Source organism: Pelophylax lessonae (genome assembly GCF_965119305.1).
Source record: "Pelophylax lessonae genome assembly, chromosome: 2".
NCBI lineage: Eukaryota > Metazoa > Chordata > Amphibia > Anura > Ranidae > Pelophylax > Pelophylax lessonae.
In genome coordinates, this window is record NC_138769.1 from 49,185,536 (window position 1) to 49,212,238 (window position 26,703).

General features: G+C 43.9%; 1 protein-coding gene across 1 annotated transcript in view; it reads right to left on the bottom strand.

Moving 5' to 3' along the window:
- The window catches only part of DSCAM (DS cell adhesion molecule), a 779,527-nt gene that overhangs the window by 169,022 nt on the left and 583,802 nt on the right, over positions 1 to 26,703 (bottom strand). The window contains exons 24-25 of the mRNA XM_082245233.1: positions 23,559 to 23,657; positions 288 to 476 (exon numbers count right to left, since the gene is read on the bottom strand). Coding sequence (XP_082101359.1) covers positions 288 to 476; positions 23,559 to 23,657 — 288 coding nt within the window. The remainder of the gene's footprint in view (positions 1 to 287; positions 477 to 23,558; positions 23,658 to 26,703) is intronic.

The window sequence follows — 26,703 nt, forward strand, 5'->3', positions numbered from 1 at the left end:
GTGCATTCAGTTAGCTTTTGAGATCAGTTTAAGATGCTTCAAAGACCCTTATGAATTTCTTCAGACATGATTCTGATCTTCTATGCTGCACCAAGTAGCTTTTGCATTCCTAGTGACTTGTATCGGGCATAAAGCGGATTCAAACAAAAGCCCATGCACACAAGAGGATGTGAGCGGTTTGCAGAAGAAAAGGTTTATATTCATTCAAAACAAATTAAATAAAATCAAATAACTGGATAGTTAATAATTACTTCCTGCTTTGGGTGGGCAGGACAAGACTCCAGTACCTTTCCCAAGGGTTTTAGCCTCTATGATCTCACTGATGCGCCCAGGTCCGACTCCATTTTGGGCCGTGAGGGTAAATTTGTACCAGGTGCCACATTTTAGGTTTTCCAGGCGGTATGAGCGCTCGCTGGGACTAATGGGAATACTGCCCCACTGCTCGCTGTTATCCTCCGAGTATTGGAGTATGTAACCTGCAAAAGAAGCACAGAATGGTCAGTACCTTTAAAAAAAAAAAAAAAAAAATTAAATTTGCTTTTTAAATCAATGCTGTATTTCAAGCAAAGTATCAGTTTCGAAATACAGTCAAGGAGTAATAATTTCAGAACTAACGCATCTGACTGGACAGAAATATTGAACACTTATGGCAGACAGCCAGTTTTGCTATTTAATAAACTGTGCAGTAAATCTTAAGGACCGGAGTACACTCTATTACATGAGAAATGAAAAGTGACAAATCATGGCATTTTGTAGCAGAGGAGGCTTTTAAATGTTTGTTTTGAAAATTGTCATGACTATTGCAACTCCCTCCTCGTTGATTTACCTCTACACAGCCTATCCCTTCCCCCACCCCATCAGTCTATCATGAATGCTGCTGCCAGGATTATTCACCTAACCATTCAGTGTTTGCTGCCCCTCTCTGCCAATTCTTCCACTGGCTTCTGCTTGCCAACAAATCAAATTTAAAATACTTACACAACTTACAAAGCCATCCAAATCTCTGCCCAGAGCTACAACACTACACTCATCTCAAAATATCACCAAACCATCCTCTTCACTCCTGCCAAGACCTTCTGCTCTCTACCTCTCATCATGTCCTCCCATGCTCACATCTAGGACTTCCCCAGAGCCTCTCCCATCCTCTGGAACCCCCTTCCCCAATCTGTTTGGCTGTCTCCTACTCTATCCCTCTATAGGTGATCTTTGAAAATGCATCTTTTCATCCTTCCTCTACCTAAAAACAGTTTTTACTTTCTCCATCAGTTCATACATCCCTCAGGTATTACTTTTTGTATCACTTTCCCCTCTAATTTCGATTGTAAGCTGTCAAATTATGCTTTCAGAATAAAGAAGTTCTTACAACCAAAAATAGCTCCCCAATAATTGGACTGTACTCTTAACCTTACCCTAAAGGTAGCTATAACACAAACAAAAGAGAGAAGCACCAGCCTTGTGCATTACCATAAAACAGATTTGTTTTCAGCAGTCAATGGGTTTCCCCACTAACAACTGAATTAAAAAATAAAAGTGCCGGTAAAAAACATTCTTGAGGTTATTACTTTTTGATGCTTTTTTAGCGAATGGGTAGTGGTACGATGTACCCGATACCCATTCACATGGTGGGGGGGAAGCGGGATCTGGGGGCCCCCTTGTCAAAGGGGGCTTCCAGATTCTGATAAGCCCCCGCAGACCCAGACAACCACAGCCTAGGGTTGTCGGAAGAGGCCCTTGTCCCCATCAACATGGGGACAAGGTGCTTTTGGTTTTGGGGGGGTGGGTGCTCTGCCCCCCCATGTTGAGGGCATGTGGCCTGGTATGGTTCAGGAGGGGGGGGGTGCATGCTCCTCCTCTCCCCTTTCCTGACCTGCTAGGCTACATGCTTGGATAAGGGTCTGGTATGGATTTTGGGGGGGAACCCACGCTGTTTTTTTTGTTTTGTTTTTTTAATTTGGTTGTTTTTTTTCTTTATTTTTTCAATAGCAGGGTGCCGGCAATTGTAGCCGCAAGTCATTTTTATTTTCTTTAGAAATGTCATGTTTGCTGTAGCATGTTTTATGCTTATGTTTTTTTGCACTTTAAGCATAATTAAAATCACTGTTCCTGCAAAAATGATCATCTAAAAAAAAAAAAATAATAATTATTGATACATGTCCCCCAGGGCAGTACCCAGACCACCATACCCCTTTTATGAGAAATGACTTGCATATAAGCCTTCAAAATGGGCACTTTTTATCTTTCCTGTTCAGCTCCCATTGACTCCAATGAGGTTTGCTGTTCGCCCATCCCTACTTACTTCCAGCCAACTGGACTTTTGGTCATTGTGTACAGCTGTCTGTCCGACAGAAGCTGGTCTAACAATTGGCTTTTGTTAAAAGGACATGCTGGAAAACCAGCATTCGCTTAGCGTTGACCAGTGTATTCTGGCAAGTCTACCTTTTTTTTTCCATTAAGCCTGCTGGGTGGAAGGAAAAAAAAAGAGATAAAACGGAGCTCCACCCAAAAGGGGAAGCTCCACCTGTCTGCCTCTTCCCCGCCCTCCGATGGGGGGAAGGGGGGGCGGGTACTTGGTTTTGAGAGGTACCCACTCACACTTCCTGCTGAGTTTGCAGTGGTGAACTCAGCTGGAAGTTTGGCCCTCGACGCAGCTGCCCCATTGAGAAAGCGCAGCACGATTCACGCATGCACAGTAGGAACCTGGCTGTGAAGCGGCGCCAGCCTCTGAGAGCTGATTCAAGAATCGGCTTGGGTGAGGACACCATGGGATCCTTGGACAGGTAAGTGCCCTTATATTAAAAGTCAGCAGTTAGAGTATTTGTGGGGGGGGGGGGGGCTGGAGCTACCCTTTAAGAGGGGATTTCCTCTCACATCCTGTTGTGTCTACAGGACAGGACGTAAAGGGAAACCTCCTGGCAATGGCAGTGGGACACTGCTGGCAAAAGTAAATACCCTTTAACTGCAACGTCGTCCTGTGTGATTGGACTGTATGTTTGAGCTAGGAAGTTTCTGAACACGATACGTCATGTGTCATTTTCATTTTCCCCGTTTATATGGTATTGAGGTTTAGGCTGCAGTCTGTGTTCTGTTGGCTGGGCTCGAGCTGCATTATTCTCATTCACAGCGGGAGAATTGTTCCTGAATGCGTAATAAATTTGCACATCTGCTGCTGTGTAGGTGACCTGGGTATTTATAGGACTGTTATTTCCATGTCTTAGAACCTTCATGGAACAATAATCCTAAAATACAAGCTGGCAGAAAATAGCTTTTATTACCATTAGCAGACATATTTAGGGGGGTAGGAATCAGGTTCACAAGCGGCACAATCAGAACTAATGAGGAGAAATTCTGATTGTGGAGAATGACATTTTTCTATGAACTGAGGAGGATGAGATCACCAGAATTATAGTATAAGTCCGGTAAATCTTTATCTATCATGACGGGAGGTCAAAATTAAAAAAAAAAAAAAAACAATGCATTTCGGGAGTTTTATACTCTCTCTTCACAAATTAAGGATATTTTCTTTTCGTGGAAATATGAATGTTATTAAAAATTACCTTTTCATTTTAAACTACAGTGCTGTAAATTTTCTGTAATATTCAATATAAAGTTCTTTTTATTAAATTTTTAAACAACAATGGACATAAACCATAAAAATACAAAACATTTAAAAAAACTATGTAGTATTCCTGAAATAATCATAAGGGAAAGAAGAAATAAAAAATAGTAGCAAAAAACAACCAAGTACCCCACAGCGTACATAATATTTCCAGCCCTTTTTTTTCTACAAATCTTACTCTTTAAAGGATGGATACTTTTGACAAGTTACTCCTCCTCCCAAATCTCCCCATATAAATCCCCCCTTTCTCTCTGCAGTTAAGGAAAAGAAAAGGTGTTATCCAATCATTTTTTATAAAGGGGTGGGCCCAGGAGTGGCTGCCTATAGCTGACACCCCGTTCCCACCCTGACTTACTGTGTCCCCACTCTATCCCCCACTTTCCTCTCTCTGTATGGAGGAAGAAAGAAGGAAAAAAAAAAAACAACCACCACCCTAAAATACCGTGGTACCCATTCCATCCCCAACAATCCTTCTCTACTACTCTCCCATTAAAGTGTACTAGCTCAATGAATACAATTAGCTTCCAGTTTCTGTGAAATAAATAAATAAATAAATAAATGAAAAAAAAAAAAATATATATATATATATATATATATATATATATATATATATATATATATATATATATATATATATATGTGAGAATCAAAGTACAGCACTAAAATATAAGGTCTAAAATTTATAAAAAGTCCATATCCACAGGAGTCCATATAAGATGTCCAGAGGAGGTAATGATACTATAGTGCACCTACGTATCATAACGAGTGAAGAGGCCACCACCAACACCCGATCACATCATGCCACTTACCCTCCAGTTTAGACCTTCATAACAAAGGTAAAATACACAGTGGACAGCAATCCAGTGATATCCCCAGTATCAATACTCCCTCTCCAGGTTTCTCAACCATTTCCACCAAGGCTTCATAAATCTCATGAAGGGACATAAGAAACACTCCTCACGGTGTAGAAATCCCAAATAAGTTTATTATATAAAAAGAATAACACTTACATTCTGATGGTATAAACTCGCATATCTGTGGGTAACATCTGGCGTTACTAGCCAGCAAGATGGCCGCCACGTCCCGGGATGCAGTAACGTCACAGGTCTCCAACTCCGCCATATGCGTTTCGACACCAAATGCACTTGATTACGTCTCTTCATGTTCATGATACATATAGTATCATTACCTATAGTATCATTACCTATAGTATCATTACCTCCTCTGGACATCTTATATGGACTCCTGTTGGACTTTCTATAATTTTTAGACATTATATTTTTGCGCTGCACTTTGATTCTCTTTTATATTTGTGTTGCTGTCCAGCATTACTGTGCTAGCAGCTTAATTGTAGGTATTGTGTTTAACCTTTACCTAGCGCAGCAGATTTGTGTTTGTTCATTATCTGTAATATTCAATGCATTATGGAAACCTGGAGGCATTCTGTACACAGTTGGTGTATAGAAAGTCTCCCCAGAACGGTAATTTCCTGCTTGTGTGATTGGCTTACAGATTTTCCCAGAAATCTGCACTAAGATACAAGTCAGATTTTTGGAATCCTCTGCAACAAAATGGAATTGTTGGTGACATACCATCACCTTTAGTGCCGGGTCACACGAATTCGCAGCCTGTTCCCGCTTCGCAAACGCACATCTGGCAGTTCACACTGCCATATGCGATACGCTGGGGGTGTCAATGAAATGTTAGCGACACCCCCAGTTTGATCGCATATTGCAGTGCGATCTGACAGTTCGCACAGGATCTGATCGCACAAGTGTGACCCACTGTGCGATCCGATCCTGATGCGGCTGAAAAAATGCCTCATGGGCGACTTTTGTGCGGGTGCAGTGCGAATTTAGCCATACAAAGTGTATGGCTGAATTCGCACTGCACATCCGATCGCATGTAATGAAGGAGCAGTGCGCTCCGATATAACATGCGATCGCCGCACACGCAGAAGTGTGAACCGACACTCAAAGGGATGCAGACCCTGCAACTCTCCTCATTAGAACACTGTAACTGCATTAGCTGAATATTAATGCAAAAGTCGCTCCCATTCAGATTCACTCTGCACATCAACACAGACAAACAGCCTCTTCTTCAGAGCAGAAACAGGTAGGATTCTGCCACAATGTTTGTTAAAATCCCTGCAATGTACATTGATCCCAAGAGGGGATTGTTTTTATTTTATTTTATTTTTTTGTTCTCCAAAAAATGTGGAGATAATTTATAGGTAAACTAGAAAAATAAATGATAAACACATTGTAAAAAAAAAAGATAGGTTTGGGTCACCCAAATGAGATGAATCCTATCCTTTATTTTACAATTTGTTGCCCACTATTCTCCCATATTTTCTTCAAGCATCCAAGCTCTGAGGAGGGATGAGTATTGAGCCCCTGAAAAGCATTAGATTTTTCTTGTATCCCCCCTGCCATGCAGAAAAAAAGATTTACCGACTCTAATTGTGTGACTCAATCTCTCCACAGCTGTTAGACTATTCCAGGGACCCCCAAGGATACCATGTCTGATAGCAGTGTTAATTTAGTTGTCAATTTTTGATCTAGTTTTAGTCATAGTCTTTTGACTAAAATACCATTTTAGTTTTAGTTGTATTTTAGTCCTCTGCAATTGTTTTAGTTTTGGTCATATTTAGTCAACTAAAATCTACAGTACATTTTAGCTGACTAAAATAATTTTATTTGACTAAATTAATTTTAATGGACTAAAGGAGGAGGACTGTAATGCACAGTGCTCTGCGTGGTCCGAGGAGGCCTGTAATGCACAGTGCTCTGAATGGTCTGAAGAGGCCTGTCATACACAATGAGTTCTCTGGACAGTCCGAGGAGGCCTGTAATGCACAGTGAGTGCTCTGGACAGTCTGAGGGGGACTGTAAATGCTGCACAGTGCTCTGGACAGTCTGAGGAGGCCTGTAATGCACAGTGAGTGCTCTGGACAGTCTGAGGGGGACTGTAAATGCTGCACAGTACTCTGGACATTCTGAGGAGGCCTGTAATGCACACAGTGCTCTGGATGGTTGTCTCAGGAGGCCTGTAATGCACACAGTGCTCTGGATGGTTGTCTCAGGAGGCCTGTAATGCACACAGTGCTCTGGATAGTTGTCTCAGGAGGCCTGTAATGCACACAGTGCTCTGGACGGTGGTCTATAAATTCTGCACAGTGCTCTCTGGACCGTCTGAGGAGAGGAGGCTTGTAATGCACAAAGTGCTCTGGACGGTCGGGAGGCCCATAATTCCTGCACAATGCCAAGCATGGCACACCGCTAAGCACGCTAGAGTAAGATGTCAACCTATAATGAGCACTGACAGGCTGACCCCCCACCCTTTCAACCTCTGCAGCAATGCTAGCAGCACTCAACCTCTGGATATGACGCTGAGCACGTGCACTCAATTTCTTTGATCAACCATGGTGAGGCTTGCTCTGAGCGGAACCTGTCCTGTTAAACCGCTGTATGGTCTTGGCAACTGTGCTGCAACTCCGTTTCAGGGTGTTGGCAATCTTCTTATAGCCTAGGCCATCTTTATGTAGAGCAACTTTTTCTTTTTCAGATCCTCAGAGAGTTCTTTGCCATGAGGTGCCATGTTGAACTTCCAGTGACCAGTATGAGAGAGTGAGAGCGATAACACCAAATTTAAAACACTTCTCCCCATTCACACCTGAGACCTTGTAACACTAACCAGTCTTATGACACCGGAGAGGGAAAATGGCTAATTGGGCCCAATTTGGACATGTTCACTTAGGAGTGTACTCACTTTTATTGCCAGCGGTTTAGACATTAATGGCTGCGTGTTGAGATATTTTGAGAGGACAGCAAATTTACACTGTTATACAAGCTGTACACTCACTACTTTACATTGTAGCAAAGTGTCTTTTCTTCAGTGTTGTCACATGAAAAGACATAATAAAATATTTACAAAAATGTGAGGGGTGTACTTACTTTTGTGAGATACTGTATCTTATTTTTTGGAATTGTGCATATCTCATATAATAGTTGCAGCTCACTTTGATGCACTGATATTTGCACTAGCGTGGTATTTTTTTATTTTTTTTATACTGCTATTGTCAGCATTTGACACTACTGTCGCCAATAGGAAGCCCTCCCTCAGTAATGACATTCAGCCAACCCTGGAGGGACTGCACATAGACATGAAGTGGCTGCAAAGAGAAATAAAACTAAATGGTTTAGATCTGCTTTAACGACGTGAATGTTTTTCATTGGAGTTTCTTCAGATAAACAGCATGAAAGACATTTTTTTCTTTTTTTTTCAAACTGTTTTCAGTTTCATTTTTTTTTTTTTTTTTTTGTAATTTCAGTTAGATATATTTTTTTTTTTTTTTTCAAACTGTTTTCAGTTATATTTTTCTTTCTTTTTTTGTCACTTTTAGTTTGATTTTTTTTAGCTGTTTTCAGTTTGATTTTTTTTTTTTTTTTTTGTCGCTTTCAGTTTGATTTGGTGATTAGATCTAGGCACTGATACAATTCTCTCCTCAATTAGATAGTTTGTAAAAAGCTGAAGGGATTCAATTGCAGCAACTATTTGAATTAACTTATTTCACCTTACCGAGAACAAGAACAGCACCACAAGGTGCAAATACAGACAAATAACTTGTTAGAATTCTTCTCCAGTGTGCCCAAGAAGCCATGCTCCGGGTTCATGCACGCTATGCTACTCTAAACTCCTTTCTGAGCTGGCACAACACATCACCAGACTTGTAAGTATGCCCCTAGTCAGTGGCAGCTGGTGCTTAATTTACTTGGGGGGGCAGCCCACAGCCCCCCCCCCCAGCCAGCCAACCACATAACCCCCCCCTCATCGCTCGATCGATCATCTGTCAGGCCCCCACCAGCCCCTGCACTTACTCTGTGGAGGTGGCGTCATCACTCCTTGGTCTCCTTCGGAGTCCTGGCAGTGGATTCTGCTCAAATCCAGAGTTAGTACTCGCGGCCAATATGGTCTTAGGACTCCCGGCCAATCGGGACTCAGGACCCACTTCCTGATTGGCCGTGAGGAGAAGGCAGGATGGATCCATGCTTTCATGTTGATTACCCCAAATTCTGATCCTGCCATCTGAATGTCACAGCTGAAATCGAGACTCATCAGACCAGGCAACGTTTTTCCCATCTTCTATTGTCCAATTTTGGTGAGCCTGTGCGAATTGTAGCCTCAGCTTCCTGTTCTTAGCTGACAGGAGTGGCACCCGGTGTGGTCTTCTGTTGCTGTACCCCATCTTCTTCAAGGTTGATGTGTTGTGCGTTCAGAGATGGTATTCTGCATACCTTGGTTGTAACAAGAGGTTATTTGAGTTACTGTTGCCTTTCTATCACCTTGAACCAGTCCGCCCATTCTCCTCTGATCTCAACAAGGCATTTTCTGCCACACAACTGCCGCTCACTGGATATTTTCTCTTTTCCCCACCATTCTCTGTAAACCCGAGAGATGGTTGTGTGTGAAAATCCCAGTGGATCAGCAGTTTTTGAAATATTTAGACCAGCCTGCCTGGCACCAACAACCATGCCACGTTCAAAGTCACCTAAATCCGCTTTCATCCCCATTCTGATGCTCGGTTTGAACTTCTGCAAGTTGTCTTCACCACATCTAGATGCCTAAATGCATTGAGTTGCTGCCATGTGATTGGCTGATTAGCAATTTGTGTTACCAAGCAATTGAACAGGTGTACCTAATAAAGTTGCCACGGAGTGTTGATTTGACCCCACTAATGGCACTTTTCCACTGCAAGTACCGGCTCGGCTCTACTCGGCCCTGCTTGGCCCTGTTTGCTTTTCCACTGCTGGTACCGCATGGTACGGTGTTGGAGCGGTTCGGTACGGTACGGTATGGTTTGCTTTTCCACTAAAGAAGTACTAAAGTTAAGTGGGTGGGATAACAACGGGGTGGGTGGGATTCTCTGACCAATCAGTGGCTAGTAGTGACTGCAGGCAAAGGATTGTGGGATATGGTACCGGGTATGGTACCTGTTGGAACCACAATCGAGGTGGTACTACTTTTGAGAGCCGTACCGTTCGGTTCCATGCAGTGGAAAAGTGCCGCCGTACCGTACCGAACCGTTCCGACACCGTACCATGCCGTACCAGCAGTGGAAAAGCACAAAAGCGAGCCGAACGGTTCGGTTCCATGCAGTGGAAAAGCGCCATAAGGGTCTTTCCACCCGGTGGACTCAGATTTTCTCAATGGGGATCAATCTTCCAATCCCTGCTGAGCAGGCAGATGACAGGTCCGTCTCTGCTCTGTGTGCAGAGACGGACCTGTCAGATCCCCACTTTTCTCTATACGATAACAGATGAAAACGGACCGCCTGTCCGTTTTCATCTGATCCTATCCAATCCGATCCCCCAGACAGATGGAAAATAGGGTTTCAATCCATCTGGATTTCATGGACAGGATCGGATCAGATAGCATGTTAGCAGACATGTCACCGCTGACATGGAGCACCTGATCTGGTTTGCCTGAAAAACTGACAGGTGGAGCGGATTGGAAAGCCCGTGTGAAAGGGGCCCTATAGTTAGAAAATCGAAGAAACATTCTTGATGTAGCACCCTCCTAGATAGGTGCTAGGTAAAAGCATCAATTTTGCTCCTGCTGCTTATCAGGGGAGCTGATCCATTAGTTTTGTCTGTCACATGTTTCCAGGTGTGATTCACTGGGTTTGAGGGAGTGTTCCCACTGTAACCAATGAGGGAGCTTGTTGGACGGTGGAGGAAACCCAGCCAGTGACACATCCTGTTTTATGGCAGTCCCAGTGGGAGGGCATATGGCAATGCATCCTGGGATTGGCCATAAATAGGGCGGGAGCATGTGACAGGGCGTCTTTTGGCGGGAGCAAAGTCCCAGGAGGAGGTGGACAGCTGTCTCTCCTCCTGCAGAGTGTGGAAGGTGGTCCAGGCGGTCGGCCTAGTGACCAGGAGTGGAGCTGAGCTGCAGAGGATCCAGTGTGCTGACCAGTGGAGCTGCTGGGCAGAGGACTTTGGGAAAAACAGTATTGTGAGTACCAAGGGATCTGCCTAGCGGTCTGCCTAAGAGAGGGAACCACTTCAGAGAAGTCAGGGGATCAAGGAGCCAGCTCACTCAGAGTGTTACAGTAAAGGGGGTGCCGTGTAATGAACCCTGAAGATTAGGAACAAAGGGGGTGCCAGGAAAGACCCTGAAGTTGTTCAGCAGTGTGGTATAGATTGCTTCAGAGAATTGCTTCAGTTCTGCGTCACAGCTGTGACAGACTGAAACTAGCAGCCTAGCCGTGACTAGCTCAATTTCACTGTTACATAGTTACATAGTTACATAGTTAGTGAGGTTGAAAAAAGACATCAGTCCACCCAGTTCAACCTATGATGTGTGTGTGTGTTTGCTGTTAACCGTACATTGTATACCCCTGTATGTTGTGGTCTCTAAGGTGCCCATGTAATAGTTTTTTTAAACTATCGATGCTCCTTGCTGATACGACTGCTTGTGGAAGAGAATTCCACATCCTTACTGCTCTGACAGTGAAGAACCCCCTGCGTACTTTAAGGTTAAACCGCCTTTCCTCTAGTTTTAGTGAGTGGCCACGTGTCTTATTGTATCTCCTTTCTCTGAAAAGTTTGTTCCTTATGCTAGGGTCGCCAGTACAGTATTTGTACATTGATATCATATCCCCCCTCAATCGTCTCTTCTCCAGAGAGAATAAATTCAGTGCTTGTAGTCTTTCCTCATAGCTGATGTCCTCCCTTCCCCTAATTATTTTTGTTGCCCTTCTCTGGACTCTCTCCAGTTCCAGCACATCCTTCCTGAGGACCGGTGCCCAGAACTGGACAGCATACTCCAGATGTGGCCGGACCAGAGTCTTGTAGAGCGGGAGAATAATCTCTTTATTTCTGGAGTGAATCCCCTTTTTTATACATCCCAGTATTCTGTTGGCTTTGCTTGCAGCGGCTTGGCATTGCATGCCACTGCCAAGTCTGTTGTCTACCAGTACCCCCAGGTCCTTTTCCATCCTAAACTCACCCAGAGGTTCCCCCCCTAGTGAGTAGCTTGCTTTCTGGTTTCTGGCCCCCAAGTGCATTACTTTACATTGTTCAACATTAAACCTCATCTGCCATGTAGTTGCCCACCCCATTATTTTGTTCAGGTCCGCTTGTAAGGTTTCCACATCCTGCATAGAAGATATTGGCCTGCTTAGTTTAGTATCATCCGCAAATACTGAGATTGTGTTGGATATCCCCTCCTCTAGATCATTTATGAATAAATTAAACAGGATTACACAGCGTTAACCAGCATTTATTCAAGTCGTCCCTACTTATTGTGCATAGTTTGTTCAGTCGGAGTATCCCACTCATCCCTTCTCCTATCCAAGTTCCTTGGTCCTTGTCTAAGGTAAAATCACTTGGAAACATGTCTGAATGTTCTACTGTTGCTAATGGTAACTCAGGGAAACCTGTCTTCAGCAGCTCCCTTGGGAGTATTGCTACATTAACCACTTTAGCCCCGGAAGATTTGGCTGCTCAATGACCTGGCCACTTTTTTCAACTAGGCACTGCGCGACTTTAACTGGCAATTGTGCGGTCATGCAATGCTGTACCCAAACAAAATGTATGTCCTTTTTTTCCCACAAACAGAGCTTTCTTTTGGTGGTATTTGATCACCTGTGCGATTTTTAATTTTTGAAAAAAAGAGCGATATATAACATTCCCCAAAAAAAATTTAAAAATCAAATTTTTTTTAACATTTTAGGCCAATTTGTCTTCTGCTACATATTGTTGGTAGAAAATATGCAATAAGCATATTTTGATTGGTTTGCGCAAAAGTCATCGCGTTTACTAACTACGGGAAAGATTTATGTAATTTTTATTTTTTATTTTTTTTTTTTTTACTAGTAATGGCGGCGATCTGCAATTTTTTTGTGGGACTGCGACATTGCGGGGGACAGATCGGACCCCTAACTGACATTTTTGACACTTTTGGGGGCACCAGTGACATTACTACAGTAATCAGTGCTAAAAATATACACTGTTCCTGTAATAATGACACTGGCAGGGAAGAGGTTAACACTGTTGGTGATTAAGGGGTTAAATGTGTGCCTCATGCTTACTGACGTGTGTGAAGGGGAGGATGTTCTGTGACAGACACAGATCGCAGGTTCAGCTATGCTGAATCCTGTGATCTCCTCCTGTCTGTCACAGAGAAGATCCGCCCGCTTTGTTTACATAAGCAGGCGGATCCTCTCACACTTTCCCCGACAATCGGGAAGAGAGGTGGCAATCGCCGCCTCTCCTCCTCTGGCCCGACTCCCGCTGTGTCTAAACACAGTGGGAGCGAGCCTCCGGCGGTGCGCGCGCCGCCGAGACCACTAGGAGTCCAGCGACGTCGCTGGACCCAGGGGAGCCACAGTTGCGCAGTAGCAACACAGTGAGCGGTCTTAAAGTGGTTAAAAGAAAACATTTTAAATAAGATTCTACTAGCGTATTGCCAGCCTTAGGCTGCTCATGCATTAAACAATTGTCTTGTACAATTATTATTTAGATTTACAAAAACCATATAATATGAGGTCAACCCTAAACACTTTCAATGTGTATGCAATCAGGCAGGCCCTTGCACTACATAGTTGGAAGTAAATCTAAATGAAATTGAATAAGAAAATTGTATAATGTATGGCCAGCTTTAGGCTCAATGAGGGTTTTCAACACGTGAATATAATCCCCTTTTGCACTTGTGTAATTCCATATGATAGATCACAGCCGCTATCTCCATGTTAAGTTGACACAACTGGGCTGAACAGCTGACGCTTTGATATGAAAGCCCATGATCAAAACAACATCCTCATTTATTGTAAGCCACAAGCAGATACTTTCTTTCTTTCCCAAATAATTCGTGACCAGGAATACGAGCGATCGCAGACACTCCAACACGGAGATGCAAGGTGTAAACCGACTAATGTTATTCAGATCATAGCTTGTCAGCAGAGGAGCTTTGATGTTGTTTTGTAGAAGCGGTGGGGGGGGGGGGGAGAAATCTCTCCCCTCTTCTCTTCTGAGGATAAGGAAACAAAATCTTGACAGGCCATCTCTGCTCTCTAAAAATAAACGATCTGATCCGGGGATGGTGAACAAAGCAGCCATCATGACTTATTCATTGAGAGCTGTCATCAGAAATAGCCAACAGCTCCCCAAACTATGTATCCAGAGCAGCCTGGAAGGAATGGGGAAGGCGGTGCACTTTGGGGACACTCTTGGAATGAGAATTTATACCCCCATTACTTTGCTGTGACCTTTTCTTTATGAGGCGTAAACTCTAAACCCAACAGTATTACTGCCAGATACGGCTGATTTCTGCACCTATGGGGTATGCTTACACCCCGGTTCCCTAACTTTTGTGCTGAAATTGTGGTTGTAAACTTCAGACATGAAATATGAACAAAGCATATCCCTCTTTAGTGTGCACGTGTCTCAATCCAGAGCGCAAAGTGTAATTTCTGGGACTTTTCTTGACACCAAGAGAAAAAAGGTGACAGGGGAGGGGTATCCCGCACACAGACTGAGATTTACAGCCACAGCTCTGTTTCTGTGTGCTGTGTGATGGGCAGGGGGGGGTGGGTATGGCCCTCTGGGGCGGGTGGGGTTGTCCCCAGTGGGGGCTGGTGCTCCATGGGCCAGGGGGGGGGGGCGGCAGATGTACCGCACCGCACCATCCCCCCCTCCAGACCACATTAGGCCGCACACCATACCCCCCCACCCCCCGGGCCACAGCGAGACAGGAGAGAGGGGAGACAGGAGACAAGACAGGGGAGACAGGAGACAGGACAGGGGAGACAAGAGACAGGACAGGGGAGACAAGAGACAGGACAGGGGAGACAAGAGACAGGACAGGGGAGACAAGAGACAGGACAGGGGAGACAAGAGACAGGACAGGGGAGACAAGAGACAGGACAGGGGAGACAAGAGACAAGACAGGGGAGACAAGAGACAAGACAGGGGAGACAAGAGACAAGACAGGGGAGACAAGAGACAAGACAGGGGAGACAAGAGACAAGACAGGGGAGACAGGAGACAGGACAGGGGAGACAAGAGACAGGACAGGGGAGACAAGAGACAGGACAGGGGAGACAAGAGACAGGACAGGGGAGACAAGAGACAGGACAGGGGAGACAAGAGACAGGACAGGGGAGACAAGAGACAGGACAAGGGAGATAAGAGACAGTACAAGGGAGACAAGAGACAGGATAGGGGAGACAAGAGACAGGACAAGGGAGACAAGAGGCAGGACAAGGGAGACAAGAGACAGGACAGGGGAGACAAGAGACAGGACAGGGGAGACAAGAGACAGGACAGGGGAGACAGGACAGGGGAGACAGGAGACAGGACAGGGGAGACAGAACAGGACCCCCCCTCACTCACCCTGCCTGGATGCAGCAGCAGGCGGCGATGGCTTTGGTTTCTTCCGCTTGTCTTCTGCATCTCCTCCCTCCTCCTCCAAGCCCAATCGGGAAACGGGTCTCAAAACCAGCTTCCTGATTGGCCAGGAGGAGGATCCGTGTGACAATAGCGAATTTTCATTCGCTATTGTCACACAACTGGGTGGGCTCGGGCGCAGTGCTCTGCGCCCCGAGCCCACCCTTTTTTTAGCCTTTGAGAGCCTTTGGCTCTAGTCACATGGTTAAAAAAAAAAAAAGCCCCACTGAACTCAATGCGTCCGGCACCCCGCATGTAGATTAGGGGGCCAGACGCATGGATTGGGGGGGGGGGGGGGCGGAGCCCCTGCGCCCCATATACACCAGGTGCCACTGGTTGTCCCTCCCTTCCTATCTTTCAATCAACTCTAACTTGACCTCTGCAAAGTGTAACTTCAGCTCCCTACCCCCTGATTTTCAGAACGGAGATAATCTGTGCAAATTCTGCACTTTGAAGGGCTGTAAAGGAGAGATAGATGCAGATACACAGATACAACTTATATAGGAGGATTTGTTTCATTTCTGTGTTTTGACAGGTACCTGCTCCCACTTCCAGGAAAGATCACAACAGCAATCTCAGGTAAGTATTAGGGTGGCTGATGCACACAGAAGGTTTTTCATCTAATTGCAAAGAATGCATTTAGATAAAAAAAACCTTCTGCCTTTAGAACCACTTTAAAGCGTATCTATGGTCAAAATGTAAAATCATTACTTTAACTTCCACATTCAATTTTTATTTATTTCTGCCTTTTACTCCTGTCATCACATTTACTTCTGGAATTCTGTGACACGCAATCACTATACCCTGAGAGTAACACTACTGCATCACACATTTCATAGAGTCTGCCTTCTGAACTGCAAAAATGCTGAGAGGAGGAGTTTCAGGAGGTGGAGTCAGTACAGGAATTACTGCTTGCAGGCAGCAAGGTACCATGGGATATGTAGTCCATAGAAAAGGAACGTAACAGCAGCGGAGAAGCCGCAAAGTATGCAGGGAATCCAGGAAGTTGTGTAAAGAGGCAAAGACAGACAGACAGAACTCATAACTATTGTTTGTATTACTATTACAATGCTGATGGTATAAAAGTGTATGCTCTAATCATACAACTTCTTCAAAATTGACACTGATTAGCTCTAAGTATCACCACTGACAGGTAAAGTGAATAACATTGATTATCTCATTACAAAGGCACCTGAAAGTCAGTGGGATATATTGGGCAGAAAGTAAAGATGTTGTCCCTGAAGTTGATGTGTTTAAAGCAGAAAATTGGGTAAGCGTAAGGATTTCTGCGACTTTGACAAGGGCAAAACTGAAATGGCTAGACTACTAGGTCAGAGCAACTCCAAACCCGCAGTTCCTGTTGGATGTTCTGCAGTGGTCAGAACCTACCAAAAGTGGTCCAAGAGAGGAAAAGCTGGCAACAGGGTCATGGGCAACCAAGGCTCATTGATGTGCTGGGGGATCAACGGCTGGCCCTTGTAGTTGGATCCAGTAGACGAGCTGCTGGAGCTCACATAGCCGAAAAAAATAAATGAAAGAACTAAAAATAAATGATAAAAACTTATAGAAAGGTGTCAGAATGCATAATGCGTCGCAGTTTTTTGTGTATGGGGCTGTGTAGCCGTAGACAGGTCAGGATGCCCATGCTGCCCCGTGTCCACAACCAAAAATGCCTCCAGTGGGCATGTGAGCATCAGAACTTGACCACAGGGCAATAGAAGAAGGTGGCTTAGTCTGAGGAACCACGTTTTCCTTTACGTCATGTGGATGGCCGGGTGTGTTTACATTGCTTACCTGGGAAAGAATCCCAAGATGCACTATGGGAGACCCCAACCATGGAGGCCCCACTTCACAACTTACAGGACTTAAAGCCTCTGCTACTGATGGCTTGGTGCCAAATACCACAGCATATCTTCAGAGGTCTAAATGAGTCTATGCTGTGAGGGGTCAGGGCTGTTTTGTTGGCAAAATGGGGACCTACTCAAATATAAGGTGGGTGGTCATAATGTTATGGTAGGTAGCTGATCAGTGTATATTATAGTAGTACTGGTCAGATAAATCAGCACTGTTTCTAAAATTTCAGTAAAGTGAACCTGTGCTTTGCTCATGCAGGGCAAAGCTCCACTTTTTCAGTGACTTACAGGAGTTTTGCAGTGGAATACTTAGAAGACAATACAATGTTCCTGCAGACTGGAAGCATCTCCTCAATTCTCAGCCTCTTGTTTTCCAGCCACATAACCAGCTGATGTCCCACCTGGTCACAGTGATAGCGCTCTGTTGACAGTACCTGGCAGCCACAAATGGCAAAACAGCGCCAGTTCATCTGCAGAGGCCAAAAGGCACTGATTGCTGGCTATGGGTGTGTGCACAGCCAATTAGTGACTGTAATTTTGGGAGTCAGTGTGGGCTACTGCAGTGACGCAGAGTCTGGATGGCATACGTGGTAGAGCAGCAGAGCAGAAGGAAGGATGAAGTTAAACTATGAGCAACAAAAACTTTCATTTAAATATATTCACCAATAAGCATTGAATTCTACTTTCTGTACACCAAATGCCTTAGCAAACAGCTATTACCTTGTAAATGTAGCGGTAACATCATCACTGTGTTGTACATATTGTACATATCCTGTGCAGAGAGCTGTGGGAGGGACCCAGCAGATTCCAACCACTACAGGCTACCTGCGGAAAACTACAGGAGGGGGCGGAGACAAGACCAGTCACCCTGCACAAGAAGAGAGAGAGCAGCAGTGACCGGTCTTCATTACAGGAAGCTGTGGGAGGGGCACAGCAGGCTCCACCATCTACAGGCTGCTTGCAGAAAACTACAGGATGGGGCGGAGACAAGACCAGTCACCCTGCACAAGAAGAGAGAGAGCAGCAGTGACCGGTCTTCATTACAGGAAGCTGTGGGAGGGGCACAGCAGGCTCCACCATCTACAGGCTGCTTGCAGAAAACTACAGGATGGGGCGGAGACAAGACCAGTCACCCTGCACAAGGAGAGAGGGAGCAGCAGTGACCAGTCTTCATTACAGGAAGCTCCATTACAGGAAGCTGTGGGAGGGACACAGCAGGCTCCACCATCTACAGGCTGCTTGCAGAAAACTACAGGATGGGGCGGAGACAAGACCAGTCACCCTGCACAAGGAGAGAGAGAGCAGCAGTGACAGGTCTTTATTACAGGAAGCCCCATTACAGGAAGCTGTGGGAGGGAAACAGCAGCCTAAACCCACTACAGGCTGCCAGCAGAAAACTACAGGACTGCTATGACTGTTTTAGGGTATACTCTGTATATTCTGGGATTAACTTATTGGAGATGAACTTCTAAGTGCAAAAGAAAGTTTATCAGAAAGGCACTGAGGGAGAACAGTGCAGACAAAGAAAGAGAGGCCCGGAGTAAAACCAGAAGGCAATAGATGGAGGGCCGGCATGATAGGGGTTAAAGGGGCTTGGGTATAGGAGGGGTAATAAAAGATTGGCTGTTGCTGGATAAGCAAGAAAGTTTATTTGATTGGTGCATGATAAGTGTTAGGTGGAGCTTTGGGGGGACGTAGTTTGTTACCTGAATGGGGGTGATCTTCAGTCAGGAGGTCAGCAAGCAGGGAATAACTTCCCACCCTCCCGCCCTGCACAGGAGCCAGCCGTACAGTTGAAACATGGGCTTATGCGGCTCCTGCTCTCTCTGCAGTCTGCCTTCTTCCTCTGCTGCCAGTACCCGATCGATGCCTTCTGATGCTGTGGCTCGGCAAGCCGAGATCATGATTAACTGGTTGCCGACCCTGGGCATTGAACTTCCTGCTTTGAGGTTGAGAGCCACATGAAAGGGCTCCAAGGGCCACAGGTGGCCAGCGGGCCAAAGGTTGACCACCCCTGTTTTAAGCCCAACCCTATTACTGCTAAGCCTTGTCCTCTTCTCCGCCAGTGTCTTTGGCCAAGAAATCGTTATTTACACTTCAGACATGAAGGAAAGAGTACAAACTGTCATCCTTTCCCACAAGAGAGGGGACCACAGTTTTGACATGACCCAAATGTTCTTTACCACTAAAGTAAAGACAGGGAAAAGACTATGTATAAAGAACAGCTGCACACAGAAACGTAAGAGACTTCTTCCTGACTTTAGTAACTGAAACCTGGTTGGATTAAGAGCCCATTCAGACTAGCGCGACACGACTTTGGTGGGGCGACCTGTGAAGTCGCGTGCACTGCTGTGCACCGCAGTGTTAATTTTGGCAGCAAATTTCAATTTAGTTTTAGTCTTAGTCTGAGGACTAAAATGGCATTTTAGTTTTAGTCCCATTTTAGTCTTCTGCAAGTGTTTTAGTTTTAGTCGTATTTAGTCGACTAAAACTCCAGTACATTTTAGTCGACTAAAACTCATTTTAGTCATCTATAATCGAATGGTTGTAGTTCAATTGTAATTTGTAATGCATTATTTAAGCATTTCTCTACAATTTCCAAACTCATTATATACTACTGCTGGTCCTGGAGTGAAAAATCGAATATGTTATTATTTATGGGGGTATTAAGCTTTCAGCATGCACCAGCAGTGTTAATTTTGGCAGCAAATTTCGATTTAGTTTTAGTTATAGTCTTTTGACTAAAATGCCATTTTAGTTTTAGTCGTATTTTAGTCATCTGAATTGTTTTAGTCGTATTTTAGTCGACTAAAATTGTGTTCATTTAGTCGACGAAAACGTTTTAGTCGGTTTTAGTCGACGAAATTAACACTGGTGCACCGCAACTTCGGCACGACTTGCAGAGACTTCACATAATGGAAGTCTATGCAAGTCGCTCCGAGGTCGCCCCGAAGTAGTACAGGACCCTTTTTCTAAGTCGGAGCTACTTGTGTCGCTCCTATTAGAACGGGTCCTGTGCTAATCAATGGACTGCGACCGAGCGCGACTTGTCAGGCTGACAAGTCGCCTGACAAGTTGCGCTAATGTGAACGGGCTCTAAATGAATTATAGCACTTTACATGGAGGATTATGTAAAAAAAAAAAAACAGGATTTAGTAAAAATCTGAGCAGAACACAAACAAGCCAATAACAGAGAGATATTTAATGGTGGTCATCCTCTTTAAATTCTTAATTAACCATCCCAAGCTGCGGTGATTGAATACTGTCATCTAAAGCTCCCAAAGTGAACATTAAACAGAAGACCAATTCCTTTACCACAGAAGTGATGGTCTTCAGATGTCAAATACCAAGAAAGATTTCTGGGTTTAATATTCCAGCACGAGCAAATGGCACATTAAACATTACAGATTTTAATTAAGTTCTTATCAGAGGAATTGAATTACTAGACCTAGTTCTAAATGTACCCAAAATACGTGGCCACATACAGAAAGATGGATCACTTTCTAATGCCAGCATTCTGTATTACAGAGAATTTCATCTCCAGAAATATGCCAGCAGGTGTTATTTCATTCATGGGCTGAGTCACCTGCTGGCCTTTAATGTATCTTGGGAACCCCGGCAATGAGATGCCTATACCTGAATTCTCAGATCCACCCACTCTTCTAAAGGTATCCCCCCACAGATAGATGAACGAATCCATTTATTTTACATTATAGAGAACACAACAGTAGTGGTGAGTCCCAAAGGTGCTTAGAGTCTATAGATTCCATTAAGATCTTACCAGGTGAGTCCCAAAGACTCTCATATAAAGTCCCAAAGTTGAATCCAAAACAAAGTGATGTGATAAAGATGTGAAACTAAATCTGCAGTCACCCCAGTGATCCAACGACAGTGACACACTTATCTCCTTACCAGAACTCTGGTAAAAGACAGCCTGTAAACACCTCCTCACAGCGCCACTATGATTAGGAATCCTTCATGGATCCCCATCAGAAGTCTGTTGAGACGAGCGCGTAGGGCACGGCGTGCTGACGTCACCGCGCTGCCCAGAGGACGGGCTACATGAGAGCCAGCCGGCTGTTTTATCTAAGCAATCTTCCTGTGTACATATGTGAGTTATATTTTATGCAATTTCTTAATAACAGGGTTCATACACATTTTCACCAATAAAATTCCATGACTTTTCCATGACTTCACGTAAATATTCATGACCTAATGTTTCATGAATTGTCTATGTATACATGTTAAATAAGAAGAAAATCCATGTCACACCCAGCATATTTTTACTAAAATAAATGACAAGCTTTGTAGTGTACAGTACCTCTGCAGTTAGGGTTTCGTTTCTGGATACAGCGTGACTCAAAATGGTCCCTTGTTTTACAATGGATGAGATGGAAGCACTGCTGCCGCAGCTGGGAGCCGGTGTCACTTCAGGCGCACGGGTGAAAAAGCCAGCGATCGGATTGGAAACTGTCAAGCACGCAGCTGCAGACTGGTGCTTTGCACCTTTAGCGTGGCTAGACCCGTGGCTATCAACCCAGTTACCGCCCCCTACCGCGTCATCATCACGTTCACGCGGCCGGCCCGCCCTCCAATGACGCTTCCGCTGCCTCATTGGTTGATAATCTCCCGGCTGTTACTGCTGCTGCTAGCCAGTCACAGTGTCTCCAGACAAACCGCGGCCGGCCCTCCCTGCTGCCTGATTGGGTCATCTCTTCGGCTGCTGCTGGCCAATGACAGTACGCGCATACCGCGGACCCGGAAGGACGCTAATACAGCGAAATGTAAATACAGTATGTGGCAATATAATCATAAAATAATTAAAATAATTAAGCATCCGCTCCCCGCTCCTCCACAGTAATTTAATTCCATGACTTTTCCAAAACCTAGTGTGTTTCCTAATTTTCCATGACCTTTCCAGGCCTGGAAAGTGTCATCTAAAAATTCCAAAACTTTTCCAGGATTTCCAGGACCGTATGAACCCTGTAATAAATGTTTTGGCGTTATTACACTATTGAGCCCCTTTTTCTTGTATGGTACCACTGGAGTTCACTTCGATCCATATCAGGATTAGTTCACTCTCTCCTGGCCATATCCATGGTTACTTGCTGGAGGAAGGATCTAAGTGGCGCTGTGACGAAGTGTTTACAGGCTGTCTTTTACCAGAGTTCTGGTAAGGAGATAAGTGTGTCACTGTCGTTGGATCACTGGGGTGACTGCAGATTTAGCTTCACATCTTTATCACATCACTTTCTTTTGGATTCAACTTTGGGACTTTATATGAGAGTATTACTTAAGCCATGATTATTTATGGATTATTTTACACTACTTCTCATTTATTTCTTTGTGATTTCTAGTGGTCACTCAGATTTATGTTATACATCAGTCAGTCTGTTGTTTCACTGAGTATTTGATGTTATTTGTCCTACAGGCACTATTCTTTTTTTTTTATCAATATAACCTATTTAGTATGGTTTTTTGCACATTTCCTACTGGTTCATATTAGCGCAGCTTTTCTATCTTAATTTTGCTGTTTGGTGTAGTCTCACTTATAGCTGCTGCTCTTCTTTTTTAGCTCTTAGCGCGGTTACACAATTTTATATTTGTTATCCCTACATAAAAAAATATAAAAGCAGGTACTTTCAGGATCCTGCTCCTGGGTAATTCTTTTCATTTAGAAAGAGTGGATGAAGGTTTAAGTTGATCTCTTGGAACACGTTTTCATAGTGGTATTTTTTTTTCTTTGTTTTGTTTTGTTTTTTTTCAACTGTATTTCCAGATTAGTTGGTGTCTGCATTAACATATGCTAAATTTACTGTCTGCTGCCTTTTTTTTCTTTTTTTTTTATTATAGCAAGCCTCTCCCCCAACAATGCAATGGTAAAAAAAAAAAATAATAATAATAATATAAAGAAAACTATTTTTTTTTATTTTTTTTTTTTATTTTGACATACTGGAAAATTGTCAGTTATCATTAATAAAAGGTAGGTAAAAATGTTGCTAAATTTAAATTGATTGTAAATGATCACCTTGTAAAACTACCAATTAGTTTAAAAATTAAATGAAAGACAAAACATCTGTGTATATATGTATAAAAAAAATATAAATACTTTTTTTCCTTTTTTATAAGTGATCGCATCCCTTTAGTCTCAGCTGCATAAGAGCTGGTTGGAGGAGAAGCAACAGTACACTGAGCTTCTCAGTGATCTCTGCGGAGGAGGCTTGTCAGGACAAGTCTGATCATTAGAGGAGAGCAGGCTGAGTTCCCTGCAGAGCTAGAGAACTGACCATGGTGTGCTTTTCTGCTTAGTGTGGCCAGTTTTTATTAGTAAAGCAGAGGGACTGGCAAGAACATCAGGGATTTCACATAAAGGAAGCAATACAAAGAGAACAGGATACTTTCTCATACAACAACATGGTACAGCATGCACATATCAGGAATATAAAATGCTGGGGTAACAAACACTTTAAATTGTTGCATTTGCTTCATGCTTATATGAACAGAAATATCCAACAATTGTATAAGATTCAGTCATTAAAATTATGGCAGCTTAAAGTTTACAAGTGCTGACAAAATATTAGTAATTCCTCATGGGCTGCTAAGTGACTATTGTTTTTGTCATAGATAGATTACCTCGGATGGAGCTCCCGCCATTATCCCCAGGGATCCAAGACAGCGTTATGGAGGAAGACGTACTTTTGGACACGGTAAGCCGAGGCTGGTCAGGTGGCACTAAAAAAACAAAGTTCCAGATTTTAAAATATGTTAAAGGGTACCAAAAGTCTTTTTATTTATGTAGATATAATGTAATTGTGATAAGCTATTAATGTTACCAATGTATGTTATATTAAAGTATATTAAAAGTTGTGTATATATAGATAGATAGATAGATAGATAGATAGATAGATAGATAGATAGATAGATAGATAGATAGATAGATAGATAGATAGATAGATAGATAGATAGATAGATAGATAGATAGATAGATATTTACTTATTTCTATATATATATATATATATATATATATATATTTTTTTTTTTTTTAATAGATGTATAGCTACAGGCAACCATAACTGCTATTTATATATACATGTACTTTACTATCAGATGTATCCCAGGACAGGGCCATAAAGATATACTAAACACCAAATAATCTTTAGAAGTCTTATATATACTACATGGCCAAAAGAATGAGGACACCTGACCATCACATCATTAGATGGCCAGAAGTATGAGGACACCCGACCATCACACCATTAGATGGCCAAAAGAATGAGGACACCCGACCATCACACCATTAGATGGCCAAAAGAATGAGGACACCTGACCATCACACCATTAGATGGCCAAAAGAATGAGGACACCTGACCATCACACCATTAGATGGCCAAAAGAATGAGGACACCCGACCATCACACCATTAGACGGCCAGAAGAATGAGGACACCCGACCATCACACCATTAGATGGCCAAAAGAATGAGGACACCCGACCATCACACCATTAGATGGCCAGAAGAATGAGGACACCTGACCATCAGACCATTAGATGGCCAAAAGAATGAGGACACCCGACCATCACACCATTATATGGCCAAAAGAATGAGGACACCTGACCATCACACCATTAGATGGCCAAAAGAATGAGGACACCTGACCATCACACCATTAGATGGCCAAAAGAATGAGGACACCCGACCATCACACCATTAGATGCCTAAAAGAATGAGGACACCTGACCATCACACCATTAGATGGCCAAAAGAATGAGGACACCTGACCATCACACCATTAGATGGCCAAAAGAATGAGGACACCTAACCATCACACCATTAGATGGCCAAAAGAATGAGGACACCTAACCATCACACCATTAGATGGCCAAAAGAATGAGGACACCTGACCATCACACCATTAGATGGCCAAAAGAATGAGGACACCTGACCATCACACCATTAGATGGCCAAAAGAATGAGAACACCGGACCATCACACCATTAGATGGCCAAAAGAATGAGGACACCCGACCATCACACCATTAGATGGCCAAAAGAATGAAGACACCCGACCATCACACCATTAGATGGCCAAAAGAATGAGGACACCTAACCATCACACCATTAGATGGCCAAAAGAATGAGGACACCTAACCATCACACCATTAGATGGCCAAAAGAATGAGGACACCTGACCATCACACCATTAGATGGCCAAAAGAATGAGGACACCCGACCATCACACCATTAGATGGCCAAAAGAATGAGGACACCTGACCATCACACCATTAGATGGCCAAAAGAATGAGGACACCTGACCATCACACCATTAGATGGCCAAAAGAATGAGGACACCCGACCATCACACCATTAGACGGCCAGAAGAATGAGGACACCCGACCATCACACCATTAGATGGCCAAAAGAATGAGGACACCCGACCATCACACCATTAGATGGCCAGAAGAATGAGGACACCTGACCATCAGACCATTAGATGGCCAAAAGAATGAGGACACCCGACCATCACACCATTATATGGCCAAAAGAATGAGGACACCTGACCATCACACCATTAGATGGCCAAAAGAATGAGGACACCTGACCATCACACCATTAGATGGCCAAAAGAATGAGGACACCCGACCATCACACCATTAGATGCCTAAAAGAATGAGGACACCTGACCATCACACCATTAGATGGCCAAAAGAATGAGGACACCTGACCATCACACCATTAGATGGCCAAAAGAATGAGGACACCTAACCATCACACCATTAGATGGCCAAAAGAATGAGGACACCTAACCATCACACCATTAGATGGCCAAAAGAATGAGGACACCTGACCATCACACCATTAGATGGCCAAAAGAATGAGGACACCTGACCATCACACCATTAGATGGCCAAAAGAATGAGAACACCGGACCATCACACCATTAGATGGCCAAAAGAATGAGGACACCCGACCATCACACCATTAGATGGCCAAAAGAATGAAGACACCCGACCATCACACCATTAGATGGCCAAAAGAATGAGGACACCTAACCATCACACCATTAGATGGCCAAAAGAATGAGGACACCTAACCATCACACCATTAGATGGCCAAAAGAATGAGGACACCTGACCATCACACCATTAGATGGCCAAAAGAATGAGGACACCCGACCATCACACCATTAGATGGCCAAAAGAATGAGGACACCTGACCATCACACCATTAGATGGCCAAAAGAATGAGGACACCTGACCATCACACCATTAGATGGCCAAAAGAATGAGGACACCTGACCATTACACCATTAGATGGCCAAAAGAATGAGGACACCTGACCATCACACCATTAGATGGCCAAAAGAATGAGGACACCTAACCATCACACCATTAGATGGCCAAAAGAATGAGGACACCGGACCATCACACCATTAGATGGCCAAAAGAATGAGGACACCTGGCCATCACACCACCTTTCGAAAGGACTTCCCTCTAAATGATTGAGTTCCAGTGTTTTCAGTGAAAGGTACGTTTAATGTCACAGCATGCAACGACATTTTAGAAACCTTGTGGTGAAATTTTGGGGAAAGTGCTTTCCTTTTCTAGCATGACTGAGCTCCTGTGCAGAAAGACATGGTTTGATGAGTTTGGTGTGGAGGAACTGATGTGGTCCTCACAGGGCCCTTACCTCAATTCTACTAACTTAATGGTTAAAAGGAAAAACCCCACACTAACTCAGTCATGCCTAAAAGTAGCCAATCATGATACAGTACATGATG